This window comes from Loxodonta africana, chromosome 1 (assembly GCF_030014295.1).
Source record: "Loxodonta africana isolate mLoxAfr1 chromosome 1, mLoxAfr1.hap2, whole genome shotgun sequence".
Taxonomy (NCBI): domain Eukaryota; kingdom Metazoa; phylum Chordata; class Mammalia; order Proboscidea; family Elephantidae; genus Loxodonta; species Loxodonta africana.
This window is the reverse complement of record NC_087342.1, coordinates 221515063-221533757: the sequence shown is the minus strand read 5'-3', so window position 1 is coordinate 221533757 and position 18695 is coordinate 221515063. Positions and strand designations below refer to the sequence as shown.

At 39.2% G+C, this 18695-nt stretch overlaps 1 protein-coding gene across 2 annotated transcripts in view; it reads right to left on the bottom strand.

The window, feature by feature from the left end:
• ESR1 (estrogen receptor 1) overlaps positions 1-18695 on the bottom strand; it is a 506164-nt gene that overhangs the window by 162765 nt on the left and 324704 nt on the right. For both annotated transcript variants that reach the window (XM_064292339.1, XM_010595835.3), the window contains one exon: positions 15219-15554. In XM_064292339.1, coding sequence (XP_064148409.1) covers positions 15219-15554 — 336 coding nt within the window. The remainder of the gene's footprint in view (positions 1-15218; positions 15555-18695) is intronic.

Here is an 18695-nt window from a genome sequence, read left to right as displayed (position 1 = left end):
GGACAAAGTAGAATTGCCCCATAGCGTTTCAAGGAGTGGCTGATGGATTCAAACTGCCAACTTTTGGTTAGCAGCCATAGCTCTTAACCACTGCACCACAAAATCCTGAAGTACCTTCTGTGTTACAACACGGGCACATGGTTAAGAACAGACTGGTTTGAATACTGTTCTGCCACTCTGTACTTCATGCCATATTTGGGAAATCTATTTATCATCTCAATGCCTCTGCTTGTTTAATCTGCAAAATGGCAACAATAATAATCCATAACTTCACAGGGGTGTTGTGACAATATTAAAACATTTCATACCATGCCCTCACTAAGTGGCAACTTTTCTTTCGAAAGTCCCTGGGTGGCGCAAACAGTTAAACACTGGACTACTAAATAGAAAGTTGGCAGTGTGAACCCACCCAGAGGTGCCTTGGAGGAAGGGCCTGGAATCCGCCTCTGAGAGGTCACAGCTTTGGAAATTCCATGGAGTACAGTTCTACTTTGCACACATGGTGTGGCCATGACTAGGACTGGACTCAAGACCAATGTGTTTCTTTAAATATGGTTTCAGTGTGAATTGTACTACATTGTGTTCCGATTCTTTTTAAAGCTTATGATATATGTTGATGCTCAGCAAGCCAGACTACTCACCAAAGAGGATATCCAATTCTCAAATCATGACTTGAAGTTTACTGTTGTCGCAGAGACGGCTATTTGCCCACTAAGGATAATTCATTCAACTCTTATTACTAACAGAACTCAGATTTTGTTCCAAGTGCATTATGCCCAGCTTAAAGACTGTTTTGCTAGTCTCCCTTGAACCAGCCATAACCTAAGTTCTCATCAGTGAGGCAGAAGAGGAAGTGCTGAGAACAGCTCCCAGGAAGAATCTTAAAGAAAGCTGTGTTAGGGGAGGGGCGTGACCAGAGGCAGATTAACCAGTAAGCAAGGTACACACAGGTTTATAGTAAACAAGGTACACACGGGCTTAATTGTGTTTATTTACTAATATGCAGTGAGCGATTCACATAGGTTTCACCACATCTTTGTGCACTACAGATTAGTAAGGAAGCACAAGTAAGCTGGCACATACAGCTGCTAACCAAAAGGCCGGCAGTTCGAATCTACCAGGCACTCCTTGGAAACTGTAAAGGGCAGTTCTACTCTGTCCTATAGGGTCGCTATGAGTCGGAATGGACTCGACGGCAACAGGTTTGGGTTTTTTTTGGTTACCTTTTCCTTATTGAGTAATCCATCCCTGGGTGTGTCCCTATTGACTTACCCTACTTCCTGCTCCCTAAAATGGAACTGTGATGGCTGAAGCTCCAGCAGCCATACTGGACTGTGAGGTGACCTTGAGAATGGCAGCCTGTACTAGGACCAAATGAAACCCCTTGCCATCGAGTCAATTCCGACTCATAGCAACCACACAGGACAGAGGAGAACTGCCCAATAGGGTTTCCAAGGCTGTAATCTTTATGGAAGCAGACTGCCACATCTCTCTCCCATGAAGCAACTGGTGCTAACCTTTTAGTTAGCATCCAAGTGCTTAGTCACTGTGCCACCAGGGCTCCTTGGTGCTAGGAGAGAGGAGCAAAATGTTAGAAGGAGCTTGGGTCCTTTTGACTGCGGAGCTGCCATACCACTAGTAAAAGAAGTCCAGACTTATTTTATGTGAGAGAAAAATAAGCTTCTGTCTCATTTAAGCCACTAAAATCTTAGGATTTTCTGTTACATGTGGAGCCCCTGCTGTCAAGAGTTGTTAAGCGCTGGAGTATTACCTGAAAAACTGGCATTTCCAACCCACCCAGAGGCACCGTGGAAGACAGGCCTAGCGATCTGCTTCCAAAAGTTCACATCCTTGAAAACCGTATGGAGCAGTTCTACTCTGCACACGTGGTGTCGCCATGAGTCGGAATCGACGGGACTGCAGCTACCAACAACAACTGTTATATATGGTTGACTCTAATCCTAAAACAATTATATTTGAAGAAGAATTTATTCTACAGTAGGTACTGTTTCTTACCTCTATATTCTCTTTCCTATTTCAGTGAAGTATTTGTATGTATAAATACTTTAAGCTTGTATGAGACTTTAAGGCATTTAAATGTAGCCAAATCACTACTGAATATTAACTCAGAAAGCTGGCAGGAGCTGATATACCTCAGGAATGCTTTTTCTTAATTGTAACAACATGTAAAAACAAAAGTAAAGAAACAGCAATCAAATCTCAATTAGTGTTGATCAGTGGCAGTAAGAATATTTAAAAAGAAAGGCATAAGAGCATGAGGACAGATCACACAAGTAAAAAGAAATCCATGTGCTAAATATTTAAAATGCATTTTAAAAACTGGTTTCTATCCTAGTTTTGCAAAATGACAGATGATCTCATGATTAAATGTAGTTACATAGTAGGCTTTTAAAAATTAGACTCAAAATTAATTATATCAACAACCTCAAAACCAACAATAATAATAACGGCTAATATTTATTGAATGCTTACTAATGGCTGGGGTTACTCAAAGGCAGAGGTCATACCCTGAAACCACACTGCAACAGACAGACTCTCCTGAAGACATATGTCATATGGCAGGAAAATGTTAGGACAAGGTGTTTTTTGTTTCTTGGTTTGTTTTTTAACAAATCAAATAATGATAAAATGGCATAACTCTTTTAAAATGTGTAATCACTTTTTTAGCCTATTCTAAGAATTTCACACACAAAAGAGTTCTAGAATTTAAATTGTTTCCCTAATACTAAATTATTCTATTATTAGCCTCTCTGGACCTTGGTTTTCTCATCCATGGGATGAAGACAATAAAAGCACTTACTTCCCAGAGATGTTTGAAGGACTAAATGAGACAACAGAGGTAAATACTTAGAACAGAACACAGAGGCAGCTATTATTTGTAACAGATTTAAACTACTAAACTCAGTTCCACCTGGTACTTCTTGGCACGTAAGATGGGCAGATGATTGTAACTGCATTCACATTCTTCATGTGATAGCTGGCAAAGGAGAATGGAAGTTCCTTGAAGGCAAGGATTTTTGTCAGTTTCGTTCTGCAGTGTATTTCCAGCACATAGAGCTGTACTTAAACCACAGGGGGAGTTCATTAAATAACTGTCAAGTGAATGAAACTGTTTGTTCTTATTATGAAAGACTCTATAGAAGCCCATGGTTTGCACTCAACTACTAACCTAAAGGTTGGCAGTTTGAGTCCACCCAGCAGTACCACGGAAGAAAAGGTCTGATGGTCAGTTTCCATTAAGATTATAGCCAAAAAAAATCCCTATGGAGCAGCTCTTTCTCTGTAAGAGATGGGGTTGCCATGATTTGTGATGGACTCAACAGCAACTTTTTTTTTTTTTCAACAGCAACAGGTTTGGTTTTTCTTTTTCTTTTTTTTAGTCTATAGAATCCCAAAGTATAACTGTTTCTACTTGTGTATTCCAAACCCTTCATGAGTGTATTGATTACTTTCCTGAAATGTGTCTATATCCTTACCCAAAATCAAATCTAAAAGTTTAGATATGAGAAATGACCTCTGAATTTCATCATTTTTATCTATTTATTTTTTTGCCATGTGACTTCCAGTTCCCTTCCTCCATCTTAAGGAGCCATGATGGCACAGTGGTTAAGTGCTCGGATGCTAAGTGATAGGTCAGCAGTTTGAACCCAACAGTTGCTTTGAGGGAGAAAGATGTGGTAGTCTGCTCGCATAAAGATTATCGCCTTGGAAACCTTATGGGGCAGTTCTACTCTGTCCTACGGGTTGCTATGAGTTGAGATCAACTGGACGGCAACGGGTTTTTACCTCTATCTTACATAAAGTATTATACCCCCACTTTTTAAAATATGGCTTCTATGATATATCTCAAAGTGCAGTTTATTAAAATAGTCTATGCAAATCAGATATTGGTTAACTAGGCTAATGGTAACTATTTACTAGTTTTGACAACCATTTTCACGCTAAAGTTTCTATCACAGTGTTCTGCTAGTTGGAAGGCAAGAAAGTTAAAGATATTTAAGTTGGTCTCTCTGATTGCATGAGATTGGGGGATTTGTGTTTTGATGCAAATTTATAAGATACTAATTGACTATTTCATGCATATGTAAATATTGGTAAAGCTTTTAAATTTGAAACCTTTCATAACCAGTATCAGTGGAGTTTCCCCCTCCCGGATACATTGTAAAGGCAGTATGGTTCTGCATCACAGTCTGGAGAATATCAATATCTACTCAGGAAGAGACAATATATTTTTCATTTATATCTTTGAATTGTGGACAGAATAAAGAAAAGTCAAATCTGATTAGATCCCATTTCTGCCTTATTGATACAAGAAGAAAAACACTGACAGAAACCACACAAATGCACACTTTGGAAAATACCTGTCAACAGCTCACAGACTTGAATGGATTTTTAAATTCCTAGCATTGGTCTGCTAGTATTCAAATATGCATTTCAAATTAAAGCAAACATCTCAACCAGGTAGAAAAAACCAAATGTCATGTTGTGACATGTTATTCAATGAAGAGACACTTTAATACCCTCCAGAGCACAGTCCACCATTATATTAGATTCCACCTTTATGAAATTGTCACATAATAAACACATGCCGTACTGCAAAGAAGGAGTCTTGGTGGTGCAGTGGTTAAGTGCTTGGCTGCTAATCGAAAGGTCAATGGTTTGAACCCACCAGCCTGCTCCACGGGAAAAAGATGTGGTAGTCTGTTTCCATAAAGATTCCAAAAAAAGCCCCAAACCCACTGCTGTGAAGTCGATTCCAACTCATAGTGACCTTACAGGACAGAGTAGAACTGTCCCAGAGGGTTTCCAAGGAGCGTCTCGTAGGTTCGAACTGCGAAGCTCTTTGTTAGCAGCTAAGCTCTTAACCACTGGGCCACCAGGGCTCCCCATAAAGATTACAACCTTGGAAACTCTATGAGGCAGTTCTACTCTGTCATATAGGGTCAGTATGAGTCAGAATCAACTCGATGGCAATGGGTTTGGTTTTTGGTTTATACTACAAAGAGAAATTTACTTCTCTCTAGCACAGGCCACTGTTACCATTGTATTAATTTTCACCTTTATTTAGACATCACACTTCTACTTTTTCCATACAACCTGGTGATAACTTCTAGACCAGAAGGCTAAGGCCACTTGTTTTTTAACTAAATCAAGGTGAATTTCCCTCAAGAATTTTTAAACAGAGCTTGAATTTTAACCCATCAAACAATCTACATACAGGGGAGAATGTTCCTAAGAGAAGTATCCATTCAAATTTGAGCAAACCGCACGGCACAGGTTAGTAACCAAGGCAACAGATCTGAAACTGTAAGATTCCCTGGAACCAAGAGTTCCCAGTCAGGAACAAGTTAATTCAATCTTTTATCCTTGTGAAGAGGAACTGAAAACCAATCATCTTCTGGTGACTCAGATGAGATTTAACAAACAGAAACAACCCCAAGGTTGCGTGTCTCTGTTAGCATTAAAATACCATAAGCCATAAGAGGACCTCAGCACTATACTTTTTCTAATTCTCCATTCTCTGTGCAACCACAGGGTGCAGACTGGGTATCTACTTACCTAACGACTATTATCTCTCCAGCTATGAATCACCGTAAGAGGACAGTCACACTGGCTACTCTGGGAATAAGGGATCTGATTTGGAGAAAAGAAACACATAACCATGTGACATCTTGTCTAATACTTTTCCGTTTGCTTCAGTGTTTAACCACTTGCTTGAGGCCATTGATTTCTTTTCCTATGAGCAAGAAAAATGGTTCATGTATTGAGAGTTAGGTGTGGGACAAGGGAAGAGAAGTAATAGTTGTGCCAAAAATAGACAGTCTGTGAAGTTAGGCTATACCCTAATATAAAGACTATAGTGTAAACCTACTGATTCAAACTCTCTGGTTCCCTTGAAAGAAAGCAGTAACATAAGGGTGAGTGAGCCAAATTTCAAACCTATTTCATGAGCTTTCTCTAAGAAAAAAAAAAAGAAGTTAATATAGAGAGTTGTATAGATGCTCTTCACATCTTGATTCTAAGTAAATGAATAAAAATATGCCCCTGAAGTTAGAGGGAGGTCCCTTGGTGGTGTGAATGGGTAATGCACTTGGCTTCCAACTGAAAGGCTGGCAGTTCGAGTTCACCCAGAGGTGCATCAGAAGAAAGGGCTGGAAATCCACTTCTGAAAGTTCAGCCATTGAAAGCCCTGTGTAGAACAGTACTACGCTGACACACGGGTCACCTTGAATCGGAATCAACTTGACAGCAACTGGTTTATAGGAAATGGGTGAATTCTCCTCTTCCAAATCTATTCCACTACTGAGGTGCCTTCCAAGGCTCTCATTGATCTTGATGGCTCTACTTATTAGCTCTTGTTAGGGTCATCACTGACTTTCTCTCCTTTGTGCAGTTTTCTGGTCTGCAACCTCTAACGATAACTAATAGGTTACACCGCTGAGATGGAGCCTCCATTGGATGACAGAGTTGTTCAAACATAGGCTCGGCCATGTTGATGCTCAGGACATACAGAGGTCAGACCCACAAGGGGTCTAAACATCAGTATTGAGGGTGAAGGGATTCCAGGGACCTAGATACAGACAGGATAACCCAGAGCAGAAAGTCTGCCACGTGTATTTTGGAGAAGTCACCCAGGTCATTTTATGAATTCATCTATGATATAAACAGTCCAAATGGTCATCATGTTAATAAATATGTGAAAAATCATACTTCAATAAATAAAAAAATAGAACATTTGTTTTGTCAAAGGGATGTTCACCTCATACAAGTACCTTGCATAGATTTTATTTAAATGAAAGATTTATAATTAAAATATCATTCATTTACTATGACTTCATTTTACATAAACACAGCTTTTAAAGAACAAGTCCATGGCTTAATGCAAGTTAAACTCAGATTTTAGAAACATTTCTCTTTTGAGAAGTGTACCCTAGAAAAAATAGATAACCCGACAACAAAAAAATGATCCCTCCTTCGATTTCAAAGGAGAAATGCAGGCATAGTATAAATGGATCATCGAGCAACAAATCTACCATGAATGAAATAAGAAAATGTTTAAGAGCTGTTACTGTATTTTACAGTTCAGCAATATACATCCGGCAGATACACTAAGGTTTGCTGTGCTGATGACTGGTTATCCTCTGATGGAAAACTCAATTCAAGATTTTATTGGTTTGACAATAGTAACCCTGAGGCATAAATGAGAAGTTTACCAAAACACCAAACCACACTCACTGCCATGGAATTGACTCCAACTCATAGCGACCCTATAGAACAGAGTAGAACTGCCCCCACAGGGTTTCCAAGGCTGTAAATCTTTACAGAAGCAGACTTCCACATCTTTCCCCCGCGGAGCAGCTGGTGGGTTAGAACCACTGAACCGACCATCCAAGTACTTTAACTACTGCGCCACTGGGGCTCCTGCGGTGAGAACTTTTAAAAAACCCACCAAACCTACTGCCATCGAGTCAATTCCAATTCATAGCGACCCTATAGGACAGAGTAGAACTCCCTCATAGGATTTCCACGGAGCACCCGGGGGATTAGAGCTGCCAACCTCTTGGTTAGCAGCTGTAGTTGTTAACCACTACACCACCAAGGTTTCCGATGAGAATTTCAGGAGGTAGTAATCTAAATTGATGGTGGCGAAACAACATGGGTAGACAGAGAGAATGGTGATACAACGTGAAGAACGTAACCAATGTCATTGAACTGTACATGTAGAAACTGCTGAACAGGTCTATGTTCTGCTGTGTTTATTTTCATTAAGAGTTAAAAAACAAAAAAGATTATATTGGTTAAAGTAGTTTGAAGTTTCAGAAAAGGAGTACAAGTTGAGGTATCCCTTTAGGGGGAAACTGGGGGCTTAGAATTTGAATAGAGAGAGGAGGATACAGGGATTGAAACAAAAGAAAAATGAAATGACCACACCTTGAAGAGGAGAGTAATGGGGAGGAAGGGGGGGAAGACAGTAGGGTAGAAAGATTGTCTGATTTAAGCAGATCATGTTGCAAAGTAGAAATCAGGTAAGATAGGGAAGTGTTGGTAAACTGCCTTTCCACAAAGACCCTTCCCAAGGATCTAGCAAAGGTTAACCTAGGATTAAGTGCTCTGAGGCATAGTCTAGTTCTGCATCTTCAAGGGACACTATTATTGATCTGCTAAAGCAATTACTGAATTAGATAATAAGGTCCCACTGCCAAATTTTTAATTGAGGAGTGCGGCATTTTGAAATGATGATTTAGGGAAATGAACCCAGCATGGATGACTCGGGTAAATTGAAGGAAGGAGAGGTTGGAGCCAAATAGACCAATTAGAAGGATATTACAATAATTCTATCTTGGGGAAAAATAGGATGTAGACCAGGCTGGCGACGGGGGAATGGAGAAGAAGCGTAGATCCTAAGATGCTGGAGAAGAAGACTGAGGTACTCGGTGAAGAAAAGCCAGGCAAAAGATGACCCCAAAGCCGAAAGAGGAAGAACACAGGAAACACTGAAGGAAATGGAGAGGACCAGGGGACACCAATGAGAGTTTGCGGGTAAGGGGGAGAAAGTAAAAAACGGCTGGATCAGTTTCTGACATATTGGTGAAAGTATGACATTCGACTCTTGTCCTGTGGACAGCTTAATATGGGCACTGAATATTTAGGTATTTGGGCCCTAGAGAAAGAAATCTGGCAATTATGAGCTTAAATAGTAACAGCTGAAGCTGTGAGTAGACTAACTTTCCAAGTTGGTTAAAAGCAGCAGGAGAGCCTAGTGCCTAGCATACTGGAGGATCTGAGGTCACCTACAACAGATAGAAAAAGAAAGAAGGGAAGTCTGGGGTGTCCTTCCTTTTCTCTCCTGAGGAGCAATTTTTCTGTCATTAAAAATGAATGGTAATTCACCTGATTATCTTTTGTCAGCACCGATCTTTTCTAAATGCATGAAGCCTTAGGAGCATTTGCCTCTTATTTCTAAGATTAATGGAAAGTTCCTAAATATAGTCACACAGGACAGACTAACCACACTATAAAGTCAATTGATATAAATTAATAAAATTTACAACTTGTGAATAAACAACTTCTTTCTTTCTTTTTTTTCAAACTGGGAAGTAAAACCAAACATGTATACCATTGGGTCCTATCCATCAACCTACTTTAAAAGCTCTTACCAATCAGTAAACTTGGAAGGTCAACTATAAAAGATGTCTCAGAAATACATCCAGAGGGGCTGTTCAGTAAACGGCATTGAGACAACTGTCCAGCCATCTGTACAAAAACAACATGGAAGCCACACCTCACACTTTCAACTAGGATAAATTCAAACAGATCAAAGACATAAATGTCAAAAGGGAAACTATTCAAGGACCAGATGAAAACATTCTTCTCTAGGTTAAAATGTTTACAGGCTATTTTTCCAGGTAGATGCAGAGAACTGTGAAAGTTCCACACCAACTTCAAAGTCAGAAGTCCAGTGACCCACTCGGTAGGCAGAGGAGAGAATACCCGAGAGTAAATGATTAACCGAGCCTGCATCAGGCTAGCCAAGCGGGCCTCTTCAAATCAACAGCTCCTTATTTCCTCTGCCTGGAAAAAGCACTTTATTTTTTAATATACTTCAATAGTAATACATCTTTTTAGCACATAAAAAGCTAGTTAATAAAAACCGGTATCTTCCACACCAAATTCCCCGTGGAAGTAGCAGAGTCACAAGCCAACACTCCCCATGGGGTGGCCTGGCATGCCCAGAACCACACTCCCGTTGCACTCAAACATGAAGATTCTGGGGTCCCCACCCAGGCTCCCTGAACCAGGACCTGGACAAGGATGAGGCAAAGAGGCCCAGATAGGCCTCTTTTTCTTTTTTTCAAGTACCTCTCAAGATTTTAAGGATTTTAAAGGCTTAATGGAGTCCCTGGGTGGGGCAAACAGTTAAGGGCTTGACTACCAGCCAAAACATTGTCGCCCTGGAAGACAGGCCTGGCGATCTGCTTCTGAAAGGTCACAGACTTGAAAACCCTAAGGGACAGTTTTACTCTGCACACATGGGGCCGCCATGAGTCAAAATCCACACAACAGCAACTACCAACAACACAACAATAGAGGCTTACAACACATTATCTAAGGGGCTTCCAAGTTTCACATGAAGGAAAAATCAAGGAAGTAGCTGTTTTCCCTGGGTTTCATCCACAGCTGTCACAGGACCGACTTGGAAATGGAGCCCTCCAGAAAAGCTCCGCATTGCCGTGACCAGAGCTGCCTGCACCAGAAAAGCTCCGCACTGCCGTGACCAGAGCTGCCTGCACCAGAAAAGCTCCGCACTGCCGTGACCAGAGCTGCCTGCACCGTTCATGCCAGACTACATCTAACTCAGTCCCAATGCTCTTACTATAGAATGGTCACAACATCTAAACCACAAATCCCGCCCTTACACAAAGACATCTGTCACCTTCCCAGGTGTCTGGCATACCCTGCATCACGTGATCTTTCACCTCTGGGCCATGCCAAAACGTGCTGGGACAGTCCAAGAGCAGGGACCGCTGGTTTGATTACAGGCTGCAATCAGGGTACTAGGTAGGCTTGCCAAGTGACCGTGAATCCCCGCATACAATATATTCCTTAAAGATGCTTCCTATTCCCTGCCCCACGTTCCTACTCATTTTAAGTTTTAAATTACACTCACTCAGTCAAACTCACTTGATGGTAGCCAACTGAACCCTTTTAAAGTTCTGAGCTCATGTTCTGGACATTTCTGTGGCTATCACTCTGGCCCTTACAAGAGAAAGGTGAGAAACAAAGCCTCAGGAAGGCAGCTGCCAGAGACATGTCAGAAAAGCAATCAACTCAGAAGAGAGGTAAAAGGACTATCTCGCAGCCTTAATGGTAAGTTCAAGTTTATTGAAAGACTGGACTCAGATTTCTTAAAGTCAGGAGTTTCCAAAGTCACCTTTCATGCATTCATTTATTCATTCAACAAACACATCCAGAGCTCAGTTTGCTGCTAATCTTAACGAAGAGGACGAGCATTTTACTCAGGGAAGTTAATCACTGAGTCCCTGGGGCACACTGGGGCAGAAGTGGTCTGGAGCTCTGGAATGGCTCAGACAACCATACACCCTCTGACACAACACAAAAAGCTTCTGAGAAACTTGGGCTTGGGGCTGGTGGAGGCAGATCCAGAAAAGTGAGTCCTCTACCTCTGAGGTCAAACCTAAGCAGAAAGGGAACCCAAAACAAAATGGTGGGGAGTCAGGCCCAGAAGGAAGGGGCTCTTTCAGTGTTGGATTGATAAGGACTCAGACAGGAAAGGGAAAGGAGAAGGGTCACTGAGTTTGCCACTAAAAATAATGAGGAAGTGGTTAAAGTGGAGTGTTTCTCGTGAAAGGCCGCTTGATGCTTAAAAAAAAAAAAAAAAAACTTGCTGGCCCTTTATTCCCCTTCCTGGGCCAGCATCCTCAGCAAACCCTCCCAGACCAGTGTCCAAAGATTGATGAGGCTGTCGGGCTTCTAGGTATCAGTCAATAACTGTCAGATAATAAAAAGTCCGGGACCAGAGAGGTATCCCAAAACTCACTATATAGAACTAGAACACAAATTCAAAGTATCAAATGGCACTTGAGGTATGTAAAATTACAGGAAATTTAAGAAAGACTTAATTGTTAATAAAAATGACACTCTGGTGACGTGATTCGACTTTCCGTGAAAAATTCAGATGTACACCATCAACTCTGAAGCTAAGACTCAACCACTCAATAATGCAATTGAGGGTGATGGAGAAATTACAAATAGAACAACTTTTGCAGTCATATTTTGTTCTTTTTTTGATCTTCAGTTAAATGATGTTACATTTATTGACTAGTTTCACCTTGGGTAGAAAAACAGCAAATTAAGATTGAATAATCTGTTTTAAAACTAAACCTCTATCCATGGATACATTATGTATAATGCCTTTTGAAGGTGAACAAATTTCAGAGCAAACAATCAAGAAAAAAGGCTTCTCCATAGCAAGGTATTAGAAAGGAGATATGTATCACGGGTTATAAAAAGCATCCCTTCTCAGTACAGGATGGGTAGGCTTGATCATGATCACTCTTGTCGCTGCTGTTGTTTTTAATTTGCAGAGGGAAAAATTAATTTCTTGATGTCGTATTTTCTTGTTGCTGTTAGTCGCCATTGAGTTGGCTCTGACTCATGATGACTTTATGTATAACAAACCAAAGGCTGCCCAGTCCTGTGCCATCTTCATGACTGTTGATATGATGCCAGGTTTAATATAAGTACTACTTTTCAGATTGGAACTCGACTATCACATTTGCACAACGTATTTTATCTTAATGCTCTTCACATCTTGATTTTGAGTAAAATTTAAAAATACGACCCAGATGTTAAAACAAAGGAAAATTCAACTTATAATCACAACACATTTGAAAATGCTGGCAATATTCTGTTAGTTTCAGAAAAAAAATTCTGGAGCTACTAAAATAACCCTAAATATTGATTATAATATTAAAATTCATCATTCAAATTGAGGTCAATCCCCAGTTTCTTTTATACGGATAGCCACTCTGAGGATTACCCAAACGTCCCATGCAGGTTTTTGTATCATACAGCCAGTCGAAAAAGGAAGACAGAATTGATGCATTCAAACTGCGATGCTGGTAAAGAATACTGAACATACCATGGACTGCCAGAAAAAAAGAACAAATCAGTCTTAAAAGAAATACAACCAAAATGTTCCTCAGAAGCAAGGATGGTGAGACTTCAACTTGCTTACTTTGGACACGTCCTCAGGAAAGATCGATCCCTAGACAAAGACATCATGTTTCGTAAAGTAGAATGAAGAAAACCCTCCATGAGAAGGATTAACACAATTGCTGCAACAGTGGACTCAAACATACCAACAATCATGAGGGTGACACAGGACCCAGCACCATTGCACTCTGTTACAGCTAGGATCGTCATGAGTTGGAGCCAACTCAAAGCCAACTAACAACACTAGAAGTGCCTTTCTTGATACTCTTCTAAGAGTGATGTTTTCTATTCCTTCTCTTTCTAAATCACTACTATTATTTAGTCATCTATTATAATATAAATGTCTTATTAGATTTTCAGTGTAGGCTATTTTTTTTAAATGACAGATGGTTTTTGGATCTATAAAATCTTTTCAAAATGTGGCTTTGTCAAATCTTTTGAAAAGATTGACAATCATCTTCATAGTGTTTCCAGAAGACATTTTTCTTTCCTCATTTTTCATCTTTTTTTACATCAACAGTTATTTTTATTTTATGTTCTTTGGAACAAGTAGGCTTTTGATTTATAACAGCTGTATTCCAGTGGTATGCACACAGTTTTTTGTTTTTTTTTTTCATTTTTGTGTTTATAATTCTTTTTTTTAATCATCATGTAACAAGATATAGTTTTGGCCTAGGACTCTGGAATCATTCAGGTCCTTTAAATTAACATAATCAAGTTATAGAGTGGCTTTGCTACCCATCTTATTACCATAAATTTGTTTAGCTCTGGGTTCAACAATGGGAATGGTTAAGCACGGGCATAATATTTTCTTTCCCTTGATTTCTGTTTCTGTTTTGTTCCTGAATTCAGAGATTATTGCCATGAATTTTTTATCTACTGGTAATGAATTTGAACTTAATTCCTGCTGATGGAAATGCTCCTCAAATTTTTATAAGTATAAAACTGTCATGATTGGAATCTACTGATAAGTACAAAAATATATACATACACTTGGGTTCAGCAGTGCTCCAGAACTAATATTATGAAGCTTCAGGAGGGAAAACATACACTTACAGGAAAACAGGACTTCACGGCAATCAAGAGTTACTTCTCGGGGATATGGCCCTGAGTACTTCTGTTTTGTCTTTTCCCAAAGTGTTTATTTAAAAGGTAATTACAAATACAAAGATAAAAACAAAGCTTATAGCCACATTACCTTTATATTCCAATATTTGCTTAACACAGATCTACCTTACATAAGAATGCTAACATATGTAGGTGTTCAATAAAACTGCAAAAACCAGATGGCCATAGGTTTTTGTTTTCCAGTTGGATTGACACTGAAAATCCAGATTTGCCTATTCATTCCCATATCTCTGTGTAACCAGGTCTCCACCACTAACTGAGTACCCTTATCAAGTTAGGATTAGCATGCTGTTGGCCCCTTATTCAAAAAATTACTTGCTTATATGTTGATATATGCAAATACTTGTAATATTTTCTAAGGCCAGACATATGTTTTCTTGGCTGAGAACATATCAGTGACCCATGACATAAAAATATAAAACTCCATATTAATTCAGTTTAATAAAAAAAATTTCATGCTTTATAGGTGATAATTAATTTTGTCTATTAAAAGAATCTAAGAGAAAATATCTAAACCCATCATGCATTTGCTCTGTAACTCCAGAACAAAGCTTTAACTCCATCCTGCTTTGGCTCATCTATGTTAGCTACTTTAATAGGGATGTGTTGGACCATGGAGGACGTCATTTCCTAGTCTTCTTTCCCTAATAACTAGAGTTTTTCTTCTCAACGACAAAAGCAACAGTCAACTTTTACAGAGGCAGCAGTTCTGAGAGATTCAGCTGAAGAACCAGTTGGGTTCACTTCAGCTAGTGTGTCTTTCTACAGCTCCTGGGAGGGCTGAGAGTCTAATTTATATTTCTATTGTAGTTTCTTTTCTCCGAAAATACTAAGCAGAGAAAGGGTTGGATCAATAATTGTCACTCAAAAAAGAAAACTATTATTATCTATTTAGTTCGTAGAAATCTCAGATTTCTTGAGGTGAAATTACTTACCTTAAAGAATTCTTTATTGAAAAAAAGTCCTAAATATTAAAAAGCTTTGTGGAGCAGAGATCTTTCTGAGTGTTTAACATTTGTGACACTGTATTTGATATTAAACCCATTTATTGAGTAGTGTCTACCTCATATCTTTTTGGTGAAAAGATGGTTTAAAAATCACTAAATTTTGCCATGTTAAGGATTTTCATTTCTAGGAGAATTTTTATTTCAAAAATTAATTTCCAGAAGTATGACAGTGTGCTAATATTGAAAAATTAGCCAATTCTGATGTTACTTTGAAGCCAGTTAGATAACAAGCTATTGTTTCTCATGATTTCTCCTGTAACCTCCTAACCAGTTCATGAAAAGTTTTTGACTCTCAAAACCGAAGTTGAAGCTCAGTGGTCTTACCTGGCACCCTCTTGGCCCAGTTGATCATGTGAACCAGCTCTCTGTCAGCCAGGTTGGTTAGTAAGCCCATCATGGAAGCCTCACTGAAGGGCCGGGTAGGGTCGTACTCAGAATAGATTAAGGGAGGCTCTGCCTCCAACAAGGCACTGACCATCTGATCAGCTGTCAGGGACAAAGCTGGGCTGTTTTTCTTGGTGTGCTTAATCAAGAGCGGGCCTGGCCAAAGGCTGGCTGATCTCATATCTCCAGACGTCCCCGCTTCATTCCTGCCTCCCCCATCATCCCTCTGGCGCTTGTGCTTCAACATTCTCCCTCCTCTCCGGTCTTTCCGAATCCCTGAGAACACAGGAAAAAAAAAAAAAAATGAGACTATTTTTTCTCATATAAACTTTCATGCTAAAACCATCTTCAATGCTAACAGTCCTACATTTAAATAAAACCATACTAAAAATCTTCAATGCCCATGAAAGTCGAACCCATTGTTGTCGAGTTGATTCTGACTCATAGCAACCCTCCAGGACAGAGTAGAACTGCCCCACAGGATTTCCAAGAAGCAGCTGGTGGATTCGAACTGCCGACCTCTTATTTAGCAGCCAAGCTCTTAACCGCTGCGCCACCAGTGCTTCTCAGTGCTGACAGTTATATATTTAAAGAAATGCCTTGGGGCCAAGTAGGCTGGTAACTGTTTAACAAATGGCTAAGAGGAAAAAAAAAAAGTTTCTGATTTGCCAATTTCCATGGTGTCAATACTCCCACCATGACCTATTTCAAGCTACTTACCTGACGGCAAGTGGCTTGCAAAACTCCTGAGAATTTAACAATAGGCTTTTGTGAGCCAGTACAAGTCAGCTTTGGCACACCACAGCTTATGGTGTGTGACTGCATGTATGTCTGTGCATGTGACCCATAAAAAAAACAAACCCATTGCCATCGAGTCAATTTTGATTCATAGCGACTCTACAGGACAGAGTAGAACAGCCCCATAGAGTTTCCAAGGAGCACCTGGTGGATATGAACTGCTGATCTTTTGGTTAGCAGCTGTAGCTCTTAACCACTAGGCCACCAGAGTTTCCATGCATGTGATAGATGCTATGAAAAGAACAGAAATTACAACAATTAGCTATTCTTGAAATATGGCTTACATCAAAGATTGCTTCTGTTATGAATATTCTAATAGTAAATTTTTAAAAGACAGCCTTTTCTTTTTTTGAATACTTAGTAAACCTCTTTATCACCCATGTAGGCCCCTTAATGAAAGAAACTAAAGAATGTCTTTCCCACAATGTGCTCTTACTGCCCCTGGACCTCATAGGTGCTCAGCTTTCAGCTGCAACTCATCTTCTTAGGAACTGACCCGAGGCCCTCAAGACATTCAGTTGGTTTTAAACTTTCCAAAAATGTATTGCTCGTTTCCTAATAAAAAAGTTTAGAAATAGTAGTTGAAAATAATTTTCCCCCAAACCTTTTCCCAGCTGATGTTTTCAATAAATTACTGGAGAAAACCCCAATCCCTTTTGCAGATGCTCTTTTAGGCTTCAGGGGAGTATCTTAGCCTGCAGAAGCCCACACAGTGGTGGTCAAAAGTATCAGCAGAGACAGAGTTTTAGAAGGCAAAAATTAACCCAAGGTTTAAAAAAAAAAAATCTCTCCAAAATCTGTCAGACGTTTTGGTAAAAATATAACTACTTTTAATACTAAAGACATGAGAAGCAAACACTCTTCTAAACATATCACCTGTTCTATCCATCCATAGCAAATGAATGACTAATGTCTGAACTTTGTTCTATTTTGTTCTAATTTGTCAAAGGATTTGGATAAATGCGTGGCTCTGAATTTTTTATGTATACTTTTTTTGTAGGTCAGTTCGATGGTACTTAAAGATGGTAAAGGAAGGTTTAACACAGTTAAGATGTCAATACTACCCAAAGTAATCTATAAATTCAATGTAATTCCCATCAAAATCCCAATAGCCTTCTTTGAAGAAATGGAAAAGCCAATTCTCTAATTTATATGGAAGGGCATGGGACCCTGAATAGCTAAAGCAATCTTTAAGAAGAAGAATAAAGTAGGATGACTCACACTTCTTGATTTCAAAACATACAATAAAGCTACAATAATAAAAAGATACTGGGTACCAGTAAAACAATCAAAACTTACTCAGTGTTTGTTGAATGAGTGAATGAACTGCCAAAGTACAAGGAAGAAAGAGGTGATATAAGCAGGAGACAAAGAAATGAGAAGAAGTTACATTTGAGCCAAATCATAAAATTCCCTTTCTTGGAGAAATTTAGACATAGTTGACTCTGGTGGGTTACTTGTATTACTACGTAAAGCAGAGGTTTGAACTCTCATGCTCCTTTGAGTCTCACAAATCTATTACTCATGTAGTAGAACACAAGACAAAATCCAGCCACGGATTTCAAATGTAGAACAATAAAATGCAACCGGAGAGATGGAGAAGAGAGCTGAATATTTATAAAGTCATCCAACAGTCAAATAGACAGAGTCCAGCAGACTCAATTAGCATTGACAAATGTTTTCTGTAATTTATCCCCAAATGTACTATATTTCTAAAAATGCCAAACTCCCTACAAAATGTACGAACTGAACAAAAATAGTAAACTATACACATTATGTAGCCAACTGCAGGTGATACTATTCTAGGTCACAGCTCAATGAGGAGGCATTCTTTTCTACCTGTAAGTAGTAATTGCACAAATTACCAGTGACAACATTGCACAAATAGTGTACAGCAGTTCAAAAACATCTAACTAAAATTGCGTTGAAGAGGTTGAAAAATGAGCCAACTTCCATTCTATTTTAACCTAGGTTAAGTGAGAAGTGAAGATCAAAACCAACTATTACAGGTTGTGTCGCTATGGAATTTACAGCCAGTTCTTAATTACACAGCGTGGTGGGGCACAGGAGTAGCATGGATAATTGAAATCCAAAAATAAAATTAAAAACTCATTCTTTGTTCCCTACCAAGCCATTTCCCAGCATTATTTGTAGAGCAACAACAGACTTAATTTGAAGTTTATTTAACCTTGGTTCCCTTTGTCTAATTAATTTTAACTATCAATGAAACAGCCAAAACTACCTTTCACAAAGTGGGGTGGGGGGGGACATTTAACCTAGATATTCAAGTATTAAATAGGTAGCCTTTTGACAGTCAAGAAGTTTATTTGTAGCACATAAACTTGTGACACCACAAAAGCAAGATGCATTATCATTCAGGACACACAATGTCACCTTCCAGAATGGGTGAGCAAAATATTCAACAGCATTGTTCTTTGTGCAATGGATATGCTGGTGTACACACATTAGTCTCAAATTATGTCACTAATTACATAACACTTGCATCAAAGTAAATTTCCTTATAAACCCTTTATAAAATTTTAAGCTAATTACTACTCAAAGATTTTCCTAACCAGGCCCAGCTGTACACACTGAAACCAAATTCTCCCTCATCCAGCA